The 25860-nt window shown below is 32.7% G+C and overlaps 6 protein-coding genes across 7 annotated transcripts in view; 5 read left to right on the top strand and 1 right to left on the bottom strand.

The window, feature by feature from the left end:
• Nucleotides 1–1499: 1499 nt before the first annotated feature.
• On the top strand, nt 1500–3556 carry LOC106770538 (root phototropism protein 3-like). Its single transcript, XM_014656342.2, has 4 exons — nt 1500–1716; nt 1811–1880; nt 2005–3093; nt 3188–3556. The coding sequence occupies exons 1-4, from the start codon at nt 1583–1585 to the stop codon at nt 3554–3556; spliced, it is 1662 nt and encodes a 553-aa protein (XP_014511828.1). The 5' UTR covers nt 1500–1582.
• A 327-nt stretch (nt 3557–3883) lies between these two features.
• LOC106771815 lies at nt 3884–6153 on the top strand. The gene is made up of 7 exons (XM_014657802.2): nt 3884–4100; nt 4454–4548; nt 4844–4923; nt 5004–5059; nt 5172–5284; nt 5589–5653; nt 5724–6153. The coding sequence occupies exons 1-7, from the start codon at nt 3971–3973 to the stop codon at nt 6019–6021; spliced, it is 837 nt and encodes a 278-aa protein (XP_014513288.1). The 5' UTR covers nt 3884–3970; the 3' UTR covers nt 6022–6153.
• Nucleotides 6154–6728: 575 nt separating this feature from the next.
• On the top strand, nt 6729–12887 carry LOC106771813 (amidase 1). Its single transcript, XM_014657799.2, has 10 exons — nt 6729–7029; nt 7159–7311; nt 9499–9623; nt 9776–9901; nt 10346–10528; nt 10760–10907; nt 11024–11192; nt 11735–11869; nt 11980–12141; nt 12328–12887. Exons 1-9 carry the CDS (start codon nt 6920–6922, stop codon nt 12100–12102), a joined length of 1272 nt encoding a protein of 423 aa, XP_014513285.1. The 5' UTR covers nt 6729–6919; the 3' UTR covers nt 12103–12141; nt 12328–12887.
• Nucleotides 12888–13074: 187 nt separating this feature from the next.
• On the bottom strand, nt 13075–14470 carry LOC106771814 (NADPH-dependent aldehyde reductase 1, chloroplastic). The gene is made up of 4 exons (XM_014657801.2): nt 14305–14470; nt 13812–14188; nt 13381–13739; nt 13075–13293 (listed from the first exon to the last, which is right to left on the bottom strand). Exons 1-4 carry the CDS (start codon nt 14425–14427, stop codon nt 13271–13273), a joined length of 882 nt encoding a protein of 293 aa, XP_014513287.1. The 5' UTR covers nt 14428–14470; the 3' UTR covers nt 13075–13270.
• Nucleotides 14439–20023, top strand: LOC106771812 (uncharacterized GPI-anchored protein At3g06035). 2 transcript variants are annotated; one of them, XM_022785195.1, is made up of 3 exons: nt 14439–14664; nt 19043–19182; nt 19262–20023. In XM_022785195.1, the coding sequence occupies exons 1-3, from the start codon at nt 14471–14473 to the stop codon at nt 19753–19755; spliced, it is 828 nt and encodes a 275-aa protein (XP_022640916.1). In that variant the 5' UTR covers nt 14439–14470; the 3' UTR covers nt 19756–20023. The 2 variants fall into 2 exon arrangements, with proteins under 2 accessions (XP_022640916.1, XP_014513284.1); XM_014657798.2 differs by lacking the exon at nt 14439–14664 and adding an exon at nt 18719–18741 and having other exon boundaries at nt 19262–20021.
• A 2778-nt stretch (nt 20024–22801) lies between these two features.
• Nucleotides 22802–25860, top strand: part of LOC106771811 — a 5764-nt gene continuing 2705 nt past the window's right edge. The window contains exons 1-5 of the mRNA XM_014657797.2: nt 22802–23493; nt 23980–24228; nt 24332–24628; nt 24841–25491; nt 25575–25643. Of these exons, the coding sequence (XP_014513283.1) occupies nt 22921–23493; nt 23980–24228; nt 24332–24628; nt 24841–25491; nt 25575–25643 (1839 nt within the window). The 5' untranslated portion in view covers nt 22802–22920. The remainder of the gene's footprint in view (nt 23494–23979; nt 24229–24331; nt 24629–24840; nt 25492–25574; nt 25644–25860) is intronic.

Below are 25860 nucleotides of genomic sequence, written 5' to 3'. Positions count from 1 at the left end.
CATATATTTAATACAAATATTTTCTAGGACTTAATTAAGTTTTAAATATTTAATAAATTTAAACATTTTTAAGTCTATTATTTTTTTTAGTATAGATTCAAAAATTTTATATTCAAATTAAGCCATTTTTTTATGATATAAATGTTATTTTATTATTTCATTTGTTTATTTTTTTTAAATGTGATAGTTTTATAATTAACATAAATATTAATATTGTAGTTGATGTAAACATTAAATGACTAATCCTAATATTATTTTATATTAATTATGAAATATCATACTTTTTAATAAGCAAGTAAAAAATATGAGACAAAATAATAATTATATTACTCTATTAAAATATATAAATTTTGAATATTAAAAAATGAAATAGAACTTGGTTGATATTACCAAATTCACTATGAATTTGACATTAATTAAATATTTTTATTAATATTGAGACCAATTTTTAATTCAGACTTGAAATAGTTTTCCATTTTATTTTTGTGGTGATGGTTATCATTTTAAAACGTAAAAGAGGACAAAAAAGAAAACGTAGGTGAGAAGCTTGAACAGGTTTTCTGACCACACAATGATGTTTTGGATGAGAAAGTTTGGGATGTCTTATTAATTTGCTACAACCTGCAGGAAACACCTTCTTAATTCATGAAGGTGACACCATCAACAACTTTAGTTTCCTATTTATCAATAAGTGGATGAGATTGCACTCTTGTGTATTCTCCAATATTCCAATTCCTATAATGTTTCAACAATATTCTTTCCATAATAACCAAAGTATTGGGATAAGATGACTCTGCATAGCATAACATTCCTCTTTAGAGTCAAATGTTTGTTATTCTGTTTTGGTGACCGATCGATTTAAGAGAGTGACGTGTAGAAAATAATTTGATTTTTAAGTCAAATTTTTTTTCTAGAGGTTCGTTTTTCTAGAGGTTTGTAGGTAATTTAATTATGAAAAAGTGAATAAATTAAACTTCTATTTACAAAGTATAAAAGATTCTGACAAATTAATTTATCTTTTAATGATCATTAATATCAATTTTAATCACTCATTAATAACAGTTATTGTATTAATTGCATTTTAACTCTGTTGAACTTCTGTTGGATCCTGTGAAACTCTTTTGTTTACCTCATTCATTTGATCCATTCGACTCAACATATAATCATATCCATAAGTCTGAACTTATCTATAATAACACATCCATTTATATACTTTAAATTTAGTTGGAATTTTCAATCGGTTTTTCTTTTTATAATATTCAATAGTTAATTTAAAAGTTGAAATCAAACAAAATTAAATATTTCTCTCTTTTTATTTTCTTGAAATGTTTTTAAAAATAAAACCATATGATAAAATTTTACAATTATTGACAATACTCAAATTATAACGATTCATGCTAACTATGTCTCCGAACGGACTTGCATAGAAATATTGATAAAATCATTGATTATCATAATAATGAGGCAAGAGTGACACCTACTACTCTTATTCTAAAAGCATGACTTTTTGTCTATATATTCTCTACAATCCATGCTGAACCTCTTCATATAATTTCTACCACTGAAGTTCTTAAAGCTAGGAATGATGAAGAAAAGGTTTGAGTTTGCAGTGCTTGAAAAAGGCACAGTGGGAAGTAAAAGTGTTGACCCATGTAACCTTTTACCACCTAATCTTCCTGTTCTTGCTCATTCCTTGGAACACACACAGCCAAACTGGTAAATCAATGTCTATCCCTTCTCCTTGCAAACAAAGTCAAAATTATAAACATGTGTGCCTCTTTCATCTTAACTAAATAGTCTCATTATGCAGGATTGCTAGGTCAAATTCCCCTACTGATTTAATTATACAAATTGGTGATTCTAATTTCCACTTGCACAAGGTGGGTCAATCACACCTTTCATTATATGGGAATTTGCATTTATTCTTAAAAGTTGCAAAAAAAAAACAATGTTCCATGAAATGTTCTTAAAATTTTAGTTGTCTATGATGTGGTTGATTTTCAGCTTGTGATGGCCTCAAAAAGCGAATATTTGAACCGGCTTGTGTTTGAGAGGGGAAGCAACAGAGAAAGTTCTGGTGAGAGTCTGATCATCCAAATTAAAAATCTTCCAGGTGGTACAAAGTCTTTTAAATCCATAGTCAAGTTCTGTTATGGAAGGAAATTTGATATAAGTACATCCAACATTGCCCCATTGTATTGTGCTGCACATTTCTTGGAAATGAGTGAAGATCTCCAACAAGGAAATCTCATATCCAAGACAGAAACATTTCTCACTTTTCTCATAATATCTTCATGGAAAGACACATTTCGAATACTTAAAACCACTGAATCTATTTCCCATTGGGCCAAGGACTTACAAATAGTCAAACGTTGCTCACATGCAATAGCTTTGAAAGTGTGTGCAGATCCAAATGCATCTACTTTTACTTGTCAGAGTGAAACTGATAATAGTGTTTATGATTGGTGGTTTGAAGACGTGTCATTTCTACGAATAGACCATTTTATTGAAGTGATTCAATCAATCAAAAGATGTGGAATCAAACCTGAGCTTGTAAGTTCTTGTATAGAGCGTTGGACAAGAAAATGGTTTTCTCAAGTCACACTTGGACTTGTCAAGGAGACTCCTAAATCCTTAACTCTGCACAGAATATCCATTGAGTGTTTGATTAACATACTTCCTGCAGAAGAAAACTCAGTTACATGCAATTTTTTGCTTCATCTACTAAAGGTAGGGGTGATGCTGAAAATAAATTCTGAGTTGTTGTGTGTGCTAGAAAGAAGGGTAGCTTTAATGTTGGACAAATGTCGTGTTCCTGATCTCTTGGTCAAAAATCAACAAGAAAAACATTCTTTGTATGATGTAACTGTGGTACTTAGGGTGTTACGGTTTTATGTTTGTGGTATGACAAGTAATCATTCAGTAAAAGCAAAACCAAACAGTGTTGGAAGGTTGGTTGATGGGTATCTCATGCAAGTTGCAAGGGATGAGAATCTGACAATGGAAAGTTTCAAATCAATTGTTGAAGCATTGCCACAAAATGCTAGACACTGTGATGACAACCTCTATAGAGCCATTGACATGTACCTCAAGGTAATAGTGATGATAATATTTATCTCCAGCTGAAGATCTCATTTTGTTCTTCATTCACATAACTGAGACTCATTAAAGTATCTTAATTTTGCAGGCACATCCAAATTTAACAGAAGAAGATCGAACAGATATCTGTAGAAACTTGGAATACCATAGATTGTCACAAGAAGCACGTAAGCATGTGATGCAAAATGATAGGTTGCCCTTGAAATTAACTACGGAATTTGTCCTTTTGGAGCAAGTGAATATGACAACATCAATGACAAGTAATGGATCGAGTTACCGTAGGACAAATGCTCAGACAATCATGAGAGTGAACAAAGATTTGGAAAGAAGGGAAATAGTAAATGCTCAGGAGATAAACATTATGAGAAAAGACGTTGAAATGATAAAATCACAACTCTTGAAAGTGTATACCTGCAAATTAAAGCTCCAAAAGCAACTAAAGGGATGCATTCGTTGAAAGAGAGTTAGTTCATTATGTAAAAACACTTCTATAAACCTTCTTGATAATGTTAAGACATTTGTATGCAATGTAAAAATTGTCATAAAATAAGTTCAAGAATGTTTGAATTTTTCAATAATAAATTATATATAGATTTTGAGATAATTTATTTGGTTTAAATTATTTAAACATTACATTAAATTATTAGAACATGTAAATTATTTACCATCATTAACGTTGCATTTAAAATACTCAATGATTAAAAGTAAATAATAATATTTTAATCTTTAACTTTAAAATTTTATAAACTACTAGAATATATAAATTATCATAAGTATTGCCGATCCAAAAAAACAAATCGTATGCATCATCTGTCTAGTAGAAGATGTGAGAAAGGCGTGTGCTTTGGAAGGAAAAATAGGGTTGGAAACGATGGAAGATGACGCAGCGATTGGGGTGAGCGACCGTGTTTCATCGGACTCGAAGTCGGAGGATTCCAGTTGCTGCTGCCCAATCTGCTTAGGGCCTTTTCTTCAACTTTCTTACCTCGACAAATGTTTTCGTATGCCCTCAAACTGTTCCCTTTTACTCTGTTTCTTAATAACCATCTCATTTCTACCTTCTTTTGCAAGATGATGGTAACTTTTCTGTCTTTTTAATCCAGAAGTTTGTATATTTATTGCATGTTGTAGAGTCCTTTTAATGGGTTTGACTGATTGATTGATGATTTGGTTGCATGCTCTAATTTGTAGTCTTCGGGAACCCTTTTGTTCGAAAATCACCCTCGCAAATTTTATATCAAGAAAAAACTTTATTTTATTAGGAGCCAATAAGAGGCAAATGTACCATAATAGCACTTTTACTGTTTTTTCATGTTATTATTCCTAGCTAATCATGAGCTTATTCTTGTGGCAGACAAGTTTTGCTTCAATTGCATTTTACGCTGGACCAAGGTGGCTGCTGGCAAGCACCGTTCTGTTCCTTATTCTGTAAAATGCCCCCTCTGTAAGGTTGGGTTAAATACCTTCCTTTTTTAACTCCTAGAACACCGTGTATTTTTGTGCGTTATTGACTTTGATTAAGTATAAATTATTCTCTTCATTTTACTCCCTTTAAAAAGAATTTCAATTCAGGACTTTTAAGTGCTCTCAATTTACTGCTCCCTGAATGCTTCTTATGGATGTCAAATTTGCAAATTATTAAGGATGATGATTTATAACAATCAAGTGGGTGAATGATAGTAGAAGTTAGTATCAAGCTCGATCAAGTGACCTGCTGACTTCTTAGTTCGTGTTTAATATGCAGACAGAAAATTTTTCTATCGTGTATGAAGTGGAAGGAAGTTGCTTTCAGCGGCACTATTTGAATAAGGATTTTGAGGATAGGTTTGTCTAGTTTCAGTCCAAGTTAAAACTTTTGGTAGATTTATCCGTTTTATACTTCGCTCCTCTTTTTGTGTGTGCAGTTTTATCTTGTCAAGAGCGCACAGATATAGATTACAATGCTATTACACTGATCAAGGTGTTCGTCCTACTTCTATGAGATAATGGTGTCTGTCTATCCTTTGGTTTGTGTCAAATATTCGTTATTGATATTTTTATGTTACTTTTTTTTATGAACTCGGTGTGAGCAGGTTTGTTAGATGACATATTCAATATATCACAATATTGGAGATCTCGTAAGTACTCTCAGCCAAACTCCTGGCTTGAAAGTTGGATGAGAAGAGAAATTCAAGCACTTATCCAGGTTACTAAACTTATCAGATTAGTGGTTTGTTGGTGCATTATCTCTCAGGCCTGACACTGGAAAATATCCAGTAACAGTGTGATTTATCTGCTAAACGTATATTGATTCACATTTGCGTTTTCTTTAGTGCCATTGTATGTATGTGCTTAATCATAGGTGAAATTTCAGATTCTTTCAAATCCTTCCCTCTCTGTCTTTTAATCAGTTTTTTCTTGGGGAGGGAGGAAAAAGGGAGTGGGGGTTGCTATAGTAATTGCATAGGTGTGTTAAATCTTGACTTAAACCCGCTTTTTCTAATCTAAAGGAGGAGGATGTTGACATCATTGTGCACCATATAATTGGCGTGGTCAAAGCAGCATTGTATACAAGGTAAAGTTTCTTTGTGCATTTTGAGTGTGGAAAATACGGATGGTGACTAGTAATAACTCTTGAATTGCAGAAGAGAGCAGAAGTCACTCGAGATTGCACCCGAAAAGAAACAGGAGGAGTTCAAGATGTCTGTCTCTGAAGCTGCAAGGCGATTTCTGGCTGCAAGAACTGACAGATTTGTATATGAGATTCAACTATTTCTTGCTTCAGGAATGAACATTGAAGCTTATGATGCTGTGTACGTACAACGGTTAGGTTGGAGCTCTCCCGGGATAAATACTGAGGTTTCTCACAGTGCATTAGTTGATCGCACAACTGCGATTCCATACCTGTACATATTTGATGGTGACCCTGATGAAAATGAGTAGATTATTTGTTCTGTTCTTCTCAAGTATTTGCTGTAATTTCTTCATGAATAGCATAGGAGAATTTTTTTTCACACTTCAATGAGTGGTGTTGATCCTGTTCTGTTACCGCAGAAGGTGCAGTTCTCCACCCAAGAGTGTAAAGTTGTTTAACACATGTTTGTTGTTAGTATAACAATTTCCGTAGTCTAATTTTATGCAGTAGTAACAAAACAGGGGAGGCTCCTTTTCCAGCATGTTAAAAGCTTGATTTTTTAAGCAATTAGAAGCTAACAACATTTGCTCACTTTCAAAAATTAATAAATAAAGAAAGCATGTACACACTTTATTATTTGGTTTAATCTATCGTATGAGGTGTTACCCAATGGTGTGTGAAACATGCCATCTCCAATGTGATAAAAATAAATAAAACAAAAAAGAAGAAAAGCTGACTGCTGAAAACACTCAGTAATGATCGATAGGAATACAAATGAATCAACACGAATAAATGGTGCGAGAAATTTAAAATGAAGTGAATAAAGTGCGTAGGTTTCAACAATCTCACAGTTGGAAAAACTAAAAACTGTGGAGGATAATAGTACAAATGAATGAATGTGCCAGAAGTGAAAAATAAAATAAAATGGTTTTTTAAACTTGAAGTAGAAAAAGTGGGCAAGGAGTACAAGAAAATGATTGAATGAATGGTGTGCAAAATAAAATATATTAAATGGTTGGTTAGTAGAAAACAAATGTTGTGCGACTGATATTTGGATTGACCAATCAAAGTTTAGCCTTATCTTTACAAGAATCGTAGAGTAGAACACAATGCTATGAAATTTATTCTGAATTGAGATGCTCTTCAATCTACTAGCTTACCATCCATTAGTGGTTTGTAAACGTGAAAGAGGAACTTACAACAGGAATGGAGACAGCTTCAGATGACTACGGAGCATTCATGGAGAAATTCACTTTACCACCAAATTCTGCTCCCGATCTTCCCCTCAATTCACTCACCTTCGCTATCAAAGAGATGTATGCATTTTTCCTTTCGAACCACAGCATTTCTGTTGTCAAAAATCCACTTTTGCTGACGTCTAAGTCAGCTAGACTTTGACTATGCTTCTGCGAGTTGAACTTGAAGGAGGTTTTTGTGTCGAACAGATTTGACGTGGAAGGATATGTGACAGGCTTCGGAAATCCTGACTGGGCAAGGACTCATCCGGTGGCCACTTCTACTGCTCCAACAGTTTTGGCTCTCCTCGGAGCAGGTGCCACTTGTGTTGGAAAAACTGTCATGGATGAAATGGCTTACAGGTTCGGTTTTTTTTATGCTCATATTTTGGCTCATTCCAAAACCCATAGGGACCTGTTCTGTAGTTCCAAACAACATTTAATGATGCGCCTACTTAGTAGAAATTTAATGCTTAATGAAAACCTTTTAAGATTATTCAGTAATATTTATAGTATTCTTTATACATGTAACTTCTATAGCATTCACCACAAAACTTAGTTCGTTGAATACTAGATTCCAACATCCCTTCTGCATACCACCAACAGAGGGGTACCGGAGCTGCAGAACCTTTTAAACTAATACAAAATAGGGTATAAAACATGCAACATTGAAGAAGAAAATCACATAAGCTAGAGTTTTTTCAGATGATTGAGGGAGGAGTCTCACTACCCAGATTTTCGAAGATTGTGAGGGAAAATAACAAAGGAAATGAGAAACTTTTTAACAAGAATTTGAAAGAGATTCCAAAGTGAGGACAGACAAGATTCAATCTCTTGGAGAGAGAGATTCTGCGAATGAAAAAGATGAAAGAAAAGGAAAGTTTGAATGAATACTTAGATAGATTGTGTGAATCGGTGAATCAAATGAAGTTCCATGGAGATACGATCGATGATCAAAGAATTATCACTGAATTTGTTTTAGTTTGACAGAACAATTTGATCATATGGTGGGTTGTCATAAAAGAAACTAATGACTTGTTAACAATGGTTGTTCATGGATTGATGCAATCACTTAGATCCTGTGAGAAAAATTGTTACAACACATCGAAAAGTCAATTGAAACATGTTTCAATCCAAAATCATGGTATCATCTAAAAATGAATCAACAAATAGTGGTGACTATTCTATAGGTGACAAATTTGGAAGAGGTAGAGGAAGAGAAAGAAACGAAAGTGAAACAGGAAGAAGCTATGATAGCAGAAGTGGAAATATTGGAGATCAAACAAATGGTATAGAATCTGTAAGAAGAACAATTATGAAGAAAAATATTGTTGGAATAAAAATAAGGCACAATGTTATGCTTACAAAGAAATTGTCTTTATAACAATCATGTCACAAGTCACAATAATTAGTATGGAATCTGTGACTTGTAGAATAGTATGGTTTATCTTTATTTTGTGGCATGTGACTTCCATGGTATGAGTTCTGACTTGTGACTTTGTAACACCGTGGCTTGTAAAATGGTATGGCTTGTCATTATAACAATCATGTCAACAATTATAATTTTAGTCGCATAAAATGGTGTGGAATCTCTTATAACATTGTAGAAGCATAAAGTGGTCTGGAATATGTAAGAACGATCATGTCACTTTGGCAATCACCAGCACCATTCGTTTGCAAAAGCATAAAATGGTGAACTAAGTGAGTTCTTTGCTTGTTCAAAGACAACTCAAAAAGCATAATAACTTATGACATTTGGACAACGGTTGCGACAATCATATAACTGAAGATAGAAAAGTTTCTGTTAGTAACGTAGCTATTTCATTTGCCTCAAAATTTAAAGTAGGCAATGGAAAGCACGTTGCCATAAAAGATGAAGAAATCATTGGTGTTACAACAAAGTAGGAGGTCAGGTGATTCGAATTATTCTTTGTGTAAAAGTTAGATGAAATTTTTTAGTACAGACAACTTTTCAAACATGATTATTTTCTTCGATTTTAGAATCGGAAGTGCAAATTTTTTTATTCAATAGAAAGAATTGTTGCTACGGTTAAAACATCAAATAACAGAAATTCCATATTTTCTTAACTACGAGAGAAAACTTAACTTGATGGTTTGAGAAGAAATTGACTCTTGTCTATATCACAAGAGACCTGGACAGTTAAATTTCAATGGTCATATTCTCAAAAGAAAATTATCTTCTTTTATGACTAGATTTAATGTTCAAGGGGTGACTATTATCTACCATTTTGGTGTAGACTGATTTGTTAGGATAAATCTTAGAGTTGGAAGTAATATAACTTTCTTAGCTTTCAATCACTATGTAGATCATATGGAAAGGATAAGGTTCCCCAATAATTAAGATGTCTCAAAAGTACGAAAGTAAGGTTGCACTTCATTTAAATGGATAGTTTCTCACTTCTGTTCATTCTTATTGAGCTTTCACCTTATAAAAAATGACTTATTATTTGTATTTTTTGTCTCAGATATGTGCATATATTGAACACCATATTTCTTCTACTCACATGACCGAGTACTCTTTTGTGGCAGTATAAACGGGGAGAATATACATTATGGAACGCCTAGAAATCCTTGTGCAGCAGACCGAGTTCCTGGAGGATCTTCTAGTGGCTCTGCTGTTGCAGTTGGTGCAAAGCTTGTTGATTTCTCATTAGGTGTTTTATTCTTCCCTTCCATCGGTTATTTTTTGTCAAAATTTTGTTAATAACTTCAAGTGCTGCTACGTTTTTCTCAACAGTGAGCTATTCTTGTTTTCCGTTGAGTTTCATTTTGGCATCATTTGATTAATACTTTGAATGGCTCATAGGAACTGATACCGGAGGGAGTGTAAGAGTGCCCGCATCATACTGCGGGATTTTTGGTTTTCGTCCTTCTCATGGTGCTATCCCAATATCAGGAGTTATCCCTATGGCACAAAGTTTTGACACTGTGGGTAATAATCCATTAACTTGATGACTGTGTTAAATCTCTACATTTCATAATTTTTATTTTAAAGCCTAAACGTATCATGATGAAATAGTGATTAGATAGTCTCTAAGGGAGTTAGTTATCAGTTTCTCTTAAACTTCACAGTGAATGAGTTTCTTTCTCAATCCGGTGCTCTGAAATTTACATAACAATTTATGTAAAACATTTACCTCACGGTTCTAGTACTTGTTTTTCTCTAGTTATCTGGTTAGAAGGTATTCATGATATATAGCAATACGAAGTTAGCTGTGAATTTTTTCCTCCAAATTTTAAGTTTGAATTTTTCCTTTTCTACATTTCATCTCCTAGTGATATGGTGTACAAGTAGTGGTTTTGAAATTATAGCTCCACCAGCTGTTGAGCGCTTCTTCTCGGTACTCATTTTCTTGTTCCTCATCTTTACATCTAGGATGGTTTGCCAGGGATCCGATGATTTTGAGCAAAGTAGGTGGTGTACTTCTACAATTGCCAGATGTAGCACCAGTTAGACCTTCTTGCTTCATCATTGCAAAGGACTGTTTCCAGCTTTCATTCATTCCATATGATGTAGTTACACAAACCGTCGTGAAAGCAGTAGAGAAGTTATATGGAGGTGAATGATCAGATAGATCCGTTGCTGTCTATTCAATGTTATTAATTGTTAATTATAAATCAAAAGATTCTAAGATATAAATTCCAAATTAATAGGAATTCTTGTTCTACCCCTTTTAATTTAGTTATAAATCTTTTTGTGGTTTCATCCCTCTAACTATGTATGATATGCATTTTGGAAAAAGTTTATTTTACTAAGTGAGAAGGCTTTTTGTTGTATCCACTATTGCAGGGGATGTATTAAAGCAGGAAATCCTTGGAGACTATGTGAAGACCAATGTTCCAAGTTTGAAACATTTCATGAGTAAAGAGAATACTGACCAAATATTTAACATTCCATCGCTGTCTGCACTTTCAAGTGCCATGCGGTTACTTCAAAGGTATAGCTCACCATTAATCCCTAGTCTTCAGTAAAGATAATTATATTTTTCTAGCGGATTGTGGATTGCCTTAGATTAAAACTTGATTCTAGCTTTATTTTTCACTTGTAATGTAGGTATGAATTTAAGAATAACCATGGTGAATGGATCACAGCAGTCAAACCAGATTTAGGTCCTGGAATCTCAGAACGTGTATCAGATGCCTTAAGGACAACAGGGGAGAACATTGATACCTGTTATTCGGTAAAAAGAGAACTGCACGATGCCCTTGCTGCTCTTCTTGGGGTATTCTTTCTCTTTGACTCACAAGGCATGCACACGGACCATAATACGATATTTGGAATCCTCATAATTTACTGATAATCAGCCTATTTCAACATACGAACATGAATTATATGTTAATCAGACCATATAGATATATGAGTGTGCATATTATATGCATAAGCCATTCTGTCTGGCATAGATTCTCTCTTTAAGTCTTCGCTAAAGGAAGCCTTCTTCATTTTTTGCCCATTGAGAAATAATTCCATTCATGCTTGTTATTAATCATGGAGCAATTTTGCTTTTGAAATACAATCTGAGACCCTTCTGGTTTTCAGCAAACCTTTTCATTTGTCAGAAGTAACAATTATCTGTACTTTTCTTTTCTATCATCTATCTGGACTGTGTTTGTTTTCGAAACAACTCATTCCACAATGAAGATTATAGATTCTGCCTCTTAATCTCTTTTGTAAAAATAAAGGAGTGTAGTCATTAAGCAGCACATTTATTTTTTGTAAGCTTTCCTTTTGTATAAGTTACCATAATACTGTGTTAGAAAATTTCAGGATTTTGGTGTTCTCATGATCCCCACAGTTCCAGGGCCTCCCCCTAAACTTCAAACAAATACGTCTGAATTAGAAATCTTTCGTGCAAGGGCTTTTAGCCTGCTGTCCATTGCTGGAGTATCTGGATTTTGCCAGGTTGTCCCTTTCTCTAGTGTTTATGAAGCACTTGGACTCATATTTTCCTTAATCAATTAAGCTTCATGTCAGAATGTTATAACAATGTGGTATTTCCTGACATTGTGTAGGTAAGCATACCACTAGGGATGTATAATAATCTTCCCCTATCAATTTCTCTGGTTGCGAGACATGGTGCAGATAAATTTTTGCTTCACCTTGTTGAGAGTCTTTATGCTAGCATCAAAGAATAGAAAGCAGCATAGCAGAGAGCATCAGTTACTGATATAGATGTAAGTTCTACGTTGTTACCATAACTGGGAAAAAGAAATTTATGGGAGCTTTGAGATCTCTGTGCCGTCACATTTTAGTCCATCTTTTTTATGTACTTGTTGGAAGAAGTAATGAAAGTCAGCGATGAACTAGATATTTTCTGTTTTTTTTTTTTTTTTTTTGTGTATGTTTCCCATCTTTTGCAGATGCTTTCAGTATGAATACTAATGTCAAAGCTGGGAGAGAAGCACAACCCGAACAATGGACATAAATCAAAGAAGGGAAATTGTGTAAAGGAAATTCATGCTTATCTTAGTCCTGTTTCATTCAGATGTTATAAAGTTCAATCATTCCTCAAGTCATTGGCTATGAAAGCAAATAAAGTCGCATTGAAATAGATTGTAATTCAATAGTACTATTGTTAACAAATAATCAGTTGTTGATGCATTGGATATTCAGCTGTGTCAGCCTTAGAGAAATTAGTTTAATGGGAACCTCACATGCAAAGGTGGAGAGCAACATCCATTTATCACACACCAACACTTCTCCCTTTTCTTCTTGAATTTGGCTGGCGTGTCATCAAATATGAAGTTAACATTATAGTTAATATTACAGCTCAATCCACTGCTAAGACAGCATATGTGACCAATCCATTTGTTTAAAGAAATTCAATTTAGGAGTGGAATTGGAAGTCGCAGAAATTTATTGTGATTAATCATATTGTGGTCCTGATCTTCAAGTTGTTGGTATAATAAACTAAACTCTTCCAAAAACTAGAAAGACTTGAATTTACTGGGAGTGTCCATTTTAAGACTTTTTTTTTTTTTTTTGTAATCTTAACATAGGATGTTTCTGTCGTCTTGTGAAGAAGAGGAATCAAGAAAGTTCGATTATCATTCATTTCTGTAACTTTGAACCTCTGATATGTTTTCGTAGTAATTTGTTAAACTCAATTAAGTAGAATGCAACACGCACTTATAACTTTATTTCATGATTTTACTCTTCATGTTTCGCTACAAAGACTTATTTTATTCGGCTAACTTGTACATTCAAAAGTGGATAACATCCCCACTTCCAAAACATTGAAGAGAGAAGCTGATTCACACAAAAACGTAACACCGTACTACATTAGAGTATCACTGATGCAGTTTAACCATTGACAATAGTTCCACCTGAAAATGCACATGCAATGTTAATTAGTAAGTGAACCAGAGTGTAGAATAGTATATAAAGTACTATATAAGCATAAGCAGTGTTACCATTGGGGTGAAGGACTTGTCCAGTTATGTAAGAGGAGCACGAGTTGGAAGCAAGAAAAACAAAAGATGGTGCAACCTCAATAGGCTGACCAGCTCTCTTCATTGGAACTTCACTTCCAAATTCTGCAGTTTCTTCCTCCTTGAAAGATGCTGGTATCAATGGAGTCCAAATGGGTCCTGGAGCCACCCCATTTACCCGAATTCCCTTGCTAACCAGCTGAAGGGACAGTCCCCTCGTAAAGGCCACAATTGCTCCCTTAGTTGAAGTGTAATCCAGTAGTTTCGAATTCCCCTTGTATGCATTCACTGATGTCGTGTTGATTATGCTGCTTCCCTCCTCCATGTGCTTCAAAGCATGCCTATATACAACAAAAACACATCATTTCATGTTTTCTATCACATCATTTATCATTCATGATTCACGATTTTACCTGGCCATGAAGAAATAGGAAAAGATATTGGTTCGAAAGACCCTCTCAAGCCTAGGCTCATCTATCTCCTCCACAGTTGCACACTCGTATTGCTCAGCGGCATTGTTGACCAGAATGTCAATACGACCAAAAGCACTCACCACCTCGCCAACCACCCTCTTGCAATTCTCATCATAACCCAAATCAGTCGGTATGGCTATTGGATCCTTGGCATCCGCAGTCTTGGCCGTCTTTATCATCTCCAGGGTCTCCTTTGCATCCTTGTCCTCACTCCCCTTCACATATGTGAAGGCCACAGTAGCACCTTCTAACGAAAACAAGTTACACACAGCTCGTCCTATCCCAGAATCACCACCAGTAATTAATGCAATCTTCCCCTGAAAAAGGAAATCCAATTTTCTACACAGAATGAATAGCAGTTACACCAATCAAACAAAACGCAACGTGCATGCATGCATGCACCAACAAAAAAATTATCAGGAAACAAGTCTACTTGGAGTTTATTGGCAGGCTTGTAGTCAGGGCTGGTGAACTGGGGTGGTGGAGTCATTAGATGTTCCTTGCCGGGCTGTGTTTTTTGCTGCTGAGGGGGAAATTTCTGTTGACCGGAAGCCATTGTTGGAAAGAAGGTTTTGGAAGAAAGTTGATGATAGTGAAAGATGGATGAATATATATATATATATATATATAAAGGATTGGATTTGAAGGTGGGAAAAGGTGAGGGTGATGTGTTGATGAAAAGAGGTTTGAAGATGCAACGTGGTGAAGAGTGGCACAAGGAGGTGTTCACGTGTCCTTTCATTCGCATGCACTGGACCCGTCTGAGGAAACGGACATTCTCGACCAACACAAGGTTCTGCTTATCTCTACGACTTCCTTTTATGTTTTTAATTCACTTTTTTTTCTCATATTATTTGATATATGTTTTTACACATTTAAAGCAAATTTTCATTTCTTTTTCTAATATTTTTACTAACAAAATTGCTTTAAAAAGAACTATACTAAATGTATGATGAGTTTAATTAAATTATAACTTAATAGATTTCATGATATTAATATATATTTTACTATCACTTACCAATTTAGGACTCATTTGCGCTGTCGTTCGAGAGCTTTCGACATAGAATTTATTGAGACAAATTTATTTCACATACTTCGGAAAGAAAAATTCTAATTTCTAGACACCTTATACCTTATTCTAACAGTATAATAATATATATTAATTTATATAAAAATATGAAAAGAATTAGAATTAGAATATTAATATATTAAATTGCTAAGCGATTGTATTTTTTTTTTGAAAAATAATTGATGGACATTCAAAATATAAATTTGATATGATAAAGAGAAAGATAAAAAGAAAATAAATAAATATTTAATATATGTATATATAGAATAGAAGTGTGTAGTGATATCTATCTTTAAAAAAAATTGAAATATGAAATAGAGGTGTAACTATGAGTGTATATAAAATAGAAGTGTATGTATAGATATATAATTCTTTTTTGAAATACTAAATATATAAGATATATTAAACTTATCAAGAATATATTTTAAAATATATACTAGTCTATGATTAAAAAATTTGGAAGTCCAAAGCCCCGTATACTAAGATCCGCCTCTTAGTATGTGTATGATTACGGTATTTTTTTTTTTAAGAGGTATTGGGAAAAATGATATTTCTTTTTCAAAATTTTCTAAATGGATAGTTTTGAAAAAAAAATTACAAAAATGGACAAACGGTGTTAACATAGTATAATTTCATTGAAGAAGTTGTGATAAAATTTTAGTATAAAATATTTTTAAATTTAAGTCTTGTGATAAAATTGAAATCGTGTCAAGTTAAAGTTAAGATGACTTTAATTCAATTTTATAAAAGTCATATTATATTAGCACTATAATTTTGAAAATTTTTTACTCTAAAGTTATATTATTTGGGTTAATATATTTTTCGTCCTTTAATTTTCAATGAAAAATAGAATTGGTCATTCTTCGAAAATTTAATCTAATTTAGTCTTACAACTTTAGAAATGTGTAGATTTAGTCCTTTTAAACAAATTTTGCTAAACTTATTTAACATTTCAAACGTATTTCATGATAGCATTTGAGTTGTTTACACCGTTTGACACATTTTTTCTTCAATGTTAATTGAGAAATGTATTTGAAACTTCAAATAAACTTCACAAAATTTGATTAAAGAAACTAAATTCATGCAGTTCTAAAGATAAGAGACTAAATTAATCAAAGTTTTGATATAAAAAGATAAGTGACTAATTCTAATTTTCACTAAAAGTTAAGAGACAAAAAAGATATTTAACTCATATTATTTTGACGTAACTTTTTTATAAAAATCCTATCATACTAACATGATTTGTTCATTTTTGTAATTTTTCTAAAGTTTTTCGTTTTCATAATTTCTGAAAAATTATGTCAAAATGGTGTTTTTGGGAATGTATTAACACTTCATTTTTTTTCATTAAAAAGGTAATATCATATTTTCATTAAAAGAAAAATATGATCTTTTCAAAATATCATAATTTTTTTCATTTTATTTAATAAAAAATTTAAATTATTATAATTGATGACGTGTTTAGTCAACGAGTTGTCTAAACATTTAACTCATATATGATGTTCAATTTTGGAGGGTTTGTGTATGATATATCTTATTCGGTCAACGAGTTGATCGGATGATTAACTATCAGTCAATCAAATGTGATATTTTTACCTTATTAATCGAACAATGGTGTAGACATTTTTACTAGAAAAATCGAAGAGCCATGATGAAACGACTTAAAGTAGAAAACCAGTCTAATTAAACTCCTAAATAAAATTAATAGAGTTTAAGTTTGTAATTAAACCAACAATAATAGAAAAACTTAATATAAAAGTTATAATAGATGTTTAAGATGATTATGCATTAATTATGTATTTATAATCTTTTGTATTCAAATTAACCTTATTTTAATATTGGAGAACATTTTATAGGTAACTTTTGATAAACATAGACAAAAAGAATAGGTTGGAACAAAGAGTATAATGACGAACTGATAACTTTTTGGCAAGTATACCAAATCGTTACAAGTAATATAGTGGATAAGTAAAGTATCGTTCTCCCAAGGAACTTGTGCAACACCTGACAATTCTTCCTTTTATAACTCAATTAGACATCAAAATACACAAGACAATACAAGAAACACAGTTGGTGTGCCAGGAATTGGTCTTTGACTAACATTACAGTAACATCCTGTATAAAATACGTTCTCTGTTCAAGCATTCACATAAGCGTATCTTGATTTAATTCCATAAAGCAAGTTCTAAAATTATCTATTAAATTATTAATTCCTTAATTAATTCAACAGATAATTTTACATTAAAATCAAATGTTTAGAATGACCAAAAGTACAAAAGTTATTTCTAGCATTGTTCCTTTTAGTTTCTTTTCTTACGTTTCTGGTTCCAAAAATACTTTCCAGTACAAAAGAACCTTTAAAAAGAATTATACTTCCGTATAATCTAAAGCAAGACAAGAAAAGAACAAGAACAGAGACATATATTGCACAGGAAATTTACATTAATGTATTGTCATACAACCAATTCCAATGAACAGAAAAACTAGCCTCTCCTAAACATCTAAAACGTACTCTTTACAGCAATTCCTTGCAGAAAGTGAAGTCTTGATGTCTTGAAGGGTCTCCTGACGGTTTTCTCCCATTCACCAGAGCATTTTTCTATTTTTCTCGTATGTCAGAAGATCGTTTCTGCCTTTTCTGTCACGTCTTTTAAGAGTCACTTAACTTCCTTAATTCGCTCATCGCACAAGAGTGTGTACGCTGTGCGAATTTATTTTAATTGTTGCAATGTTATTCGCTGAGCGCACAAGTATGTGTGCGCTAAGCGAATTTCAAAATTTCCTTTTCTTTAACTTCTCTTATTCGCTCAACGCACAGGTCTTGGTGCGCTGTGCGAATCTATTTTTTCTGGCTCTGTGAATTTGGCTTGCGCTATGCGAGAATTGGTTGACATATTCCCATTTATACATCTTTTCCTGCACAATAATTTACGTAACAATCTACTTCCTATTACAACATATTTCACTGAGTAATAACATGAATAATTACAAAATTAAGATCATTTATAAGTGTAAAAATAATTCATTTTCACACTTATCACCAACTTTGAGTGACCCAACTTTTCGAAACAATAATGATAACTTGTAAATTATGTGTCATAATTCAATTAAGATAAAATTATATGATTAGGTAATTTTTATTATTAATTTTTTCTTAAAGAGTGAAACTTTTGAACATATCATAATAAACTCTAAAAATCAGACTTTTTGTATTTGTTACGATTTTGTTTTGATAGATTTTTTTTAAGAAGAATCATTGAAAAAAAATTTAAAAATAGATCGGAGTCAAATTTACGTAAAAAAGAACATCTAAAAAACATAAACTTCTGAATTTTTTTCTTACATGATTCCGAAAATTTTATCTTCTTAAACTTATGCTTGACACAATAATAAAAGATAAAGAAATAAACTACATACCTAAAATAATTTGTGGTAAAAGCTCAATGATAAGAAATCATTACAAAAGCATAGTAAAAGAGATCAAATAAAAAAATGCATGCATAGTATAAATGGCAAAAACATACTTTGAGAGGGGATGCCCAAAAAAATTCTTTCATTAAATACTTTTTCCCAAATAAATGATTAGTCATAAACTTGTGAACATGTTGTACAAATTAAAACTAGCATTGATTGAGCTAACCAGATAAAAAAAATTATTTAATTTTTTTTTAAACTCTTTCTTCTCCCTTAAAATATAACTTCAAACAGGTTTAAAATATGCCTATCTTGTAAATACCACTTTTCCGATAAGCAAAAAGAATAATTGCCTAGAAGCACATCAGAAGCAAGGTAGCAGAAAAAGTAAGGAAGAACTCCCTTTCTGCTAATAAAGCATAAGGAATCATTTAACGATCACAATCTCCTTTACTATTTTTTTTTTTTTTTTACAATTTTACTTTAATTATTTTATATTTTTATTTCAAACTCAATTAAAACATTTTCTGAAGAATTGAAATGTCTATCCATAATTTTTGAAGTGTTATGTTATTGAATCTTTTCATTCTTATATTCCATTCTCCTTTGTAATTCTACAGTTTTTCTGATATTTATAAATAAACGTTTTCACAGTCTATCATAATGACATGAACACATTGTTACACAGACTTCTGGTGAGACCATTCTCCTTGTGTTGTTTTTTCCATCAATTCAATTCAATGATGCTCTCTTTCAATGTTGGTCTTTACCTTCTGATTGCCTCTCTCGTTGTCTTCCACCTGCTTCCGAGTCCAGTGGCCTGTGATGGTAAGTAAGTCTCGTTAATCAAGCGATATAAATTACTACATATGTTACTGATGATTGATTTGTGTGGCTTCCACTGCAGACAAGGAGAAGGATCTGCTTCATGACATCAACACTTACAGAAAAATTTTGAACCTTCCTGTTCTCGATGAGAATAAGAAGGCTTCTTGCTTAGCTGAGGAGATTGCAGAAGATCTAGGAGACCTGCACTGTGAAGTCTTTCGTGACTACTACCCCACGCCTGGTAATAACTCAAAAATTCCCAACTTTCAAAAGAACATAGACAAATGCAGCATCAACATCAACACCACCACAGAAGGAGTCATCATGCCTCTCTGCGTCCCCAAATTGAACTCCGATGACCTCTTTTCCAACTACACCAAATCCAATCGCTTCACCAAGTACCTCAATAATTCCAATTATAAGTCTGCAGGTGTTGGCTCCGAAGATGATTGGATGGTTTTCATCGTCGCCACCAACTCTTCTTCTGGAGATTTCTCCTCTGCATCTTCTCTGCTTCCTCACTTCCTCATGCCAGCATTCTTCTTCGCCACGCTTCGTCTCTTCTTCAACTGAATCCCTTCATTCGCTCCAATTTTCTTTTCCTCTTTCTTCATTTATTTCTCTCATTTTTCATAGAACATCTCCGTCCAGTAATTCATCATGTATATTGGTATAAAAACCAAAACATTCTCACCAAATCACCTTACATTCAATCTATTAAAAACATAAATAGTTTACTTATATTTTTTTTATTGTAAAGAAAGTTCAAACTTAGACACCAAGTTACTCAAAATTTAGGAATTTAAAGTAAAATATGAAAACAGCCAAATTTCAATACAAGTTTAAACAAGTCAAGATAATATTTTTTTTTTCAACTCTTCACCAACATTAACGACAAAACTATAAAAGTATAGACTACAAATAAATATAAACTTAATCCGTTTTAAAATATAATTAATTAAAATTGATCTTTAAACTTCGAATTACGATCAGGTATGATTATATTTTAAAATAAACGAGGTATAAAAAGAATAAGACATTTATTAAAAAAAGAAAAAGTGCAAATGTTACAAGTTTTTTAGAAACAAATAATTTATAACATTTTCTAGTTCGTGTCAAATAATCTTACAAGAATAAAAATTAATATAGGAAGTAATCATAATTTTATAATTTTGTTATCAAGTCCATTTTTCCATATTTTTAGATGATTAATAATTTTGTATCAACTATCTCCATTAATATTACATTGTTCATTGCAAATAAATAATTATTTTATTTATCACATTAATGTTTTTATAATAACAATAGTTCAATAGATAAATTGAAAATACGTTTGGCATATACATGGTTATCCAGGTGTTTTCGTCGGTATTAGTCAGTAATTTTCCGATATTTTTTATTATACTTTAATTATTTTTATTTTTATTCTTATTTCTTTTTATTTAAAGTATGCACAAAAAAACATGTGTATATTGTTTAAAATTCAGATTATGATAAACCAAATTCTAAATTAGTTTAGATATATAACACAGAAGTTGGAAGAGAAAAAAAATATTGTTGAAGATGATAGTTGGAGACTCATATGCTCTTTCATTTACTAGCTCAATATCAACAAGTTTGATCTCAAATATATTTATTCAAAAACATTTATTACAATAAATTAGATTTTAAATATATTTTAAAAGCTTAGATAATACTCGTTCTATTTATTTATTAACGGTTAAACTTTTGAAAATTTTCGTTTATATTTAAATGTGATATTTGAAGTTTAAGATACTATCAATTAAGAATATCAATTAATTGATTTTTATTTAAAATTTAACGAAATTTGTTTATTAATTTGAATTAGTTATTTAAATTTTACTATTTGGATTAATACTAATTTAATTATGATCTAAATATTAATGATGATGTTTTAGCTTAAATTAATAATAATTAATCTCATGACTAATTAATCTATTAGATTTTGGACAGTGGTGTGGTGTCCTAACCGTGTACATAAATAAATTGATATTATGTCAAATTTAAAATAAAAAAATAATAAAGTAAGAGATTTTCATTTTACATAAATAAATTTATATTACATGGAATTCAAAATCTAAAAATAATAAAGTAAAATATCTTCATTTTTATATGTGGATGAACAGCATGATGTGAGATATCAATACACATGATAAATTGCAGTTACAAATACGTGAACGTACTTTTCTTATATGCAAATTAGAGAAATAAACGAAGAAAGAGGAAAAAGAAAATTGGTGCGGAATTTAGTTGCAATTTTCAACAAAAACACATACATAAAAAAACAAATAAATTATAAAAACAAAAAACAAAAATTAAATTGCAAAAACCATTTTCTTCTATTACTCTATAAAAGAAAATGTCACAGAATAATCCAGACACTCTCTAAAACATAGATTAAGCTAGCCTAACTGACGATTCCTCTCGAGAAGAGATTCAAGAGTTAAACGGCTCCTATGGCGAAATCGTAGTCATCCACGGTGAGAATATGGTCATTTTAACTTTCCTTAACAACCTGATGGAAGAGAGTAACAAGAAGCTTGAAGAGGAAAACAAACACTTCCTCTCAGAAGTCAAGAGTTATAAAAGTGCTATAGAAGAAGAAAAAGTTGAGATAGAAAACATCATTTCAGAAGTCAAAAGTTATAAAAGTGCTTTAAAGGAAGAGAAAATTGAGAAAAAAAAACATGGAGAAATTATATGACGAGAAGAAGAAGAAGATAGAGAAGTTGAAGGAGGAAGTGGTTTATATGGAGGCAGACAAGCGTAAGAACGTATGGACCATGTTATTTGCTTCTACATTAATTGTTTTTCTTGTCAAAGGACGTTGAAAATTGATCCTATTGATTTATTAGACGAATTTACTTTTTTGTTATAAATTTCATCCTTCCTATGCAGGAAATAAGTTGTTTGTTATACAATTAAATAACTTCTTAATTAGCTGTAATATTTTGGACAGGAGAAATGGTTCTAGTGTGTTTTGGAGTAACCAAGCAAAATATTCTGTTAACCTTTGTGTGTGTTTAGACTTGAAATGTGGATACAAACTATCCACATTTTAAGTCTAAACATCATCATTAATTAGTCATGACCTTAAATAACAAATGAGATTAATTATTATTAATTTAAACTAAAACATCATCATTAATATTTAGATCATAATTAAATCAATATTAATCTAAATAGTAAAATAGGTTAGTTATACTAATTATATATTTATTATTGTCAAATTTTGCTGATATCGGAATAATAAGTGACTTAGAAATCTTATAACTTTCACTATGCGAATAGAAACAATTTATATAAGTTGAATTTATCTTTTATTCATGTTGTATTTATTAAATAAAATCTTCTAGAAAATGTTTTTATATAAATCTAAACTTTTTAAAAGGAAAAAAAAAAAAAGTTATTCAAACATTGTTTAACTGGTGAAATTTTCAAATGAATTATTAATTTTGTTGTGCAATATAGTAACGATACGTGGAGGAGTTAGTGTTAATTTTAAGAGGATAAAGAATAGTTTTCCAATAAATTAATGTTTATATGCTGAATTAGCGTAGCGCAATAAATCCACATCAGACGATAGGTGTAGTAGTGGCAGTGGCATTACATAATTCACACGTGATACATCACCTCACCATTTTTTTCGCAACACAGACGCGAAAACTTTCTTAACATCTTACGAAAGAAACGCAATTGCTAGCGAGTCTGGGAGCTATGGCGGAGGAGGAGGACGACGACGAGAGCTTCGGCGACTTCACCTTCGCGTCGTTTCCGAGTCAACCCTTCCCTTCCACAACGAACGATAATAATAACGTCCTCGTCGACAACGATTGGGGCGACTTCGTTAACCATTCCAGCCAGATCAACAACGCCCCATCGAAACCCTTACCCGATCCCACCACGAAACACGTGAATGGCATCAACGACGTTGCAGTTCAAGTTGAGGCGGGGAAAAAGCCCAATAGAGCTATTCCGCTCTCGATCTTCGGCGAGGAGGAGGAGGAAGAGGAGGAACCCACTCCTTCTAATGTTTTTCCCAACGGCGGGGTTGTCAAAGGTGGATCTGGTTCGAATGGGTCCGTTGGAATCAGTGATTTGATTTCCAGTTTGTATAATCAGCAGCTTCCTCAAATGGATTCTATCAACGGATTGGTTTCGGTATCCAATGGTGCTGCTCCCAATCCCGCGAACACCAAGGAAAGCAAATTGAATGAGGAGGAGGATGAGGATGGGTGGGAATTCAAGTCTGCGGAATGGGAAACTGGAATCAAGAGCCAGGATGTTAAGGTAATAGAACGAATTTATTTAAGGTGTGTGGTTATTGAACTTAAGCTAAAGAGAATACTGGAATTCACAAGTATCATTGATCTTTCTTTCCTTACTTTTAGAATTGTCGGCGTATATTGCTTGTAATATTGAAACGGGGTTTGGGAAAAGCTATGTACCATATGAGTTATGTGATTGCTTTTTATTTTTGCTAGTAATATGTGATTATTTTTAGTAGTTTCCATGTGAGAAGCAAGACTGAATTCCCCGAAAGAGAACAGAAAAGGGTAGGAAAATAGTTCTAGTGGGTATCGATGAGTTGTTTTGTTGCATGCTTAAATTTTTTTGTTTTGGGTCGTTTTTTCCATTGCCCGACAATATCTATGATTTCAAGTGCATTAAGAGGCTATTTTCTTGGGCTAGAGATTGATTACGTCACATAAATACATACCGTCTCATTCATGTAATGAATTTTGTCTCCCTGATAATTTGTATTGTATTTTAAAGGTTGAATTGCAAAAGCATGATAATGGTGCTCTTCATGCTGTTACTGTGTCCAATTCTTCCAATGGGATTTCGGACAAAGCTGGTGGCTGGCACTTGGAGTTTGAGTTAAGTCCACTATTTGCTTCGCAAAACCATATTAACCCACAACCTGGTCTGAATGGTGAATCAAAAGATGTCGGAACTGGGTTTGCCATGCCCAGCCAAAGTTTTGGGGAGTTGAATTCAGGGTCTGGTTCAAATCAAAATTTGGTCAGTTGTTTTCACATAATTTCTTCATTTTGTGTTACATTGTTCATTCACATTGTTGAGGAATATCCATTAACACTATGTGATTGTGGTTTTGTGGTATTAGAAAGCATCGGAGAAGGCTGACATTTATCCCACTAGTATGGAATTACTCAAATTTGACAGTACAATTGGTTCATCTCTTGCATCAGTATCTCATCAATCTGATGAATGGAACTTCGGATTTAATTTCAATTCCAGTTCTGTGGGGGCAGACAATCATAGTACAGAGCCACACTTGAAAAGAATCGAAACCAAAATCGATCAGGCTGATAACAGCATAAACAATGCTTCCCCAACTAATATAAATGTCAATTCAGATGTCAATTTGTTTGAATCAGAGGGTGCTATTACAAAACAAGAGGTACTGAATCAGTATGATGTCATATTTTATATATCATGTGGCATTGTATAGGTTTAACTTCTCGAAGAAGGATTTTCAATCTTGATTCTTGAGCTACTTTGATTTTATGAAAAAATTTCACAAGTTTGTCTTATGACTCATTCCTCTGTTTATACCCAAGTGTTCATACTTTTTAAACATAATGCTGTTGTTACTATTCTTTCTATTTCCAGAAGCCCCTAACAGGCACAGAGAATCGTAGGGAAGCCTTGCCTCTGTCAATTTTTGGAGATGAGGCACCAGATACTGATGAACAATCTGTGCCACAAGATCTATCTCACTGTAAGCCAACATCCCCAGTAAGGAACAACTTCAATAGCCTTGCATCCAACTTATCTATCAATGACATATGGAATTTGTATAATCAAGCTGAAAAACAAACATCTCCAAAAGCAAGTGAAAATCAGATTCTTGCCTTACCTGAAGTATCAGGCTCCAGTTTGGTTACTGGTAATGATGTTTTAGATGATGATTTCGGGGACTTTAAGGATGCTTCAACCGAATCAAGATTCACCCATAAACCTTCACAGCAAACTTCTTTTAGTTACACTTCGCAAGTCAATGACAATGGGTTGCATTCTTCCCCGACTGTTCTAAATTCTGATTTGACCAACGATGAAGATGATTTTGAAGATGATTCATGGGAATTCAAGGATGCCATCTATGGAACACAAAGTCAAGATCACGCATCTACTCTAGATCTCACAGATTTATCAATGACCCAGATATCGACGAAATTAGAGCAGAGTGACTATGCAGAGTTTTATAGCAAATTGAAGGACGAATTGTGCAATTATGTTCTGTCACATCTTCAGAAACTCAAGGTAACTAACCTTCTGTGGTCTTTTTTTGTAGATAATGCTCAAATTTACTGGCACTGAAATTACTTATAAATTAATGTTCTTAGAAAAATCTAAATGATGCTGCCCTTTCGGGTGAAGATGCCAAAGCAAAAGCTCTTGAGGAACAAATTCAGGTCAGTATATGAACTATTTTGTTATCTATTTCCTATCTAATGTTTTGTGCTTTTTGCTTATTTTCTCCTTGCTATAGTAAATGTAAAACTCTGGGAAAGGGATATGTGCATGGGTTTCTCTACATGGGGGAAATGAGAGAATCCGGAGGTGGGTCTGGAAGGATTTGGCAAAAATCTAGCAGAAACCCAGACCTAATGGCTTGCCTGTGACTTATGT

The sequence above is a fragment of the Vigna radiata genome, chromosome 8 (assembly GCF_000741045.1).
Source record: "Vigna radiata var. radiata cultivar VC1973A chromosome 8, Vradiata_ver6, whole genome shotgun sequence".
Classification (NCBI taxonomy): domain Eukaryota; kingdom Viridiplantae; phylum Streptophyta; class Magnoliopsida; order Fabales; family Fabaceae; genus Vigna; species Vigna radiata.
This window is presented reverse-complemented; position numbering and strand designations above follow the sequence as displayed.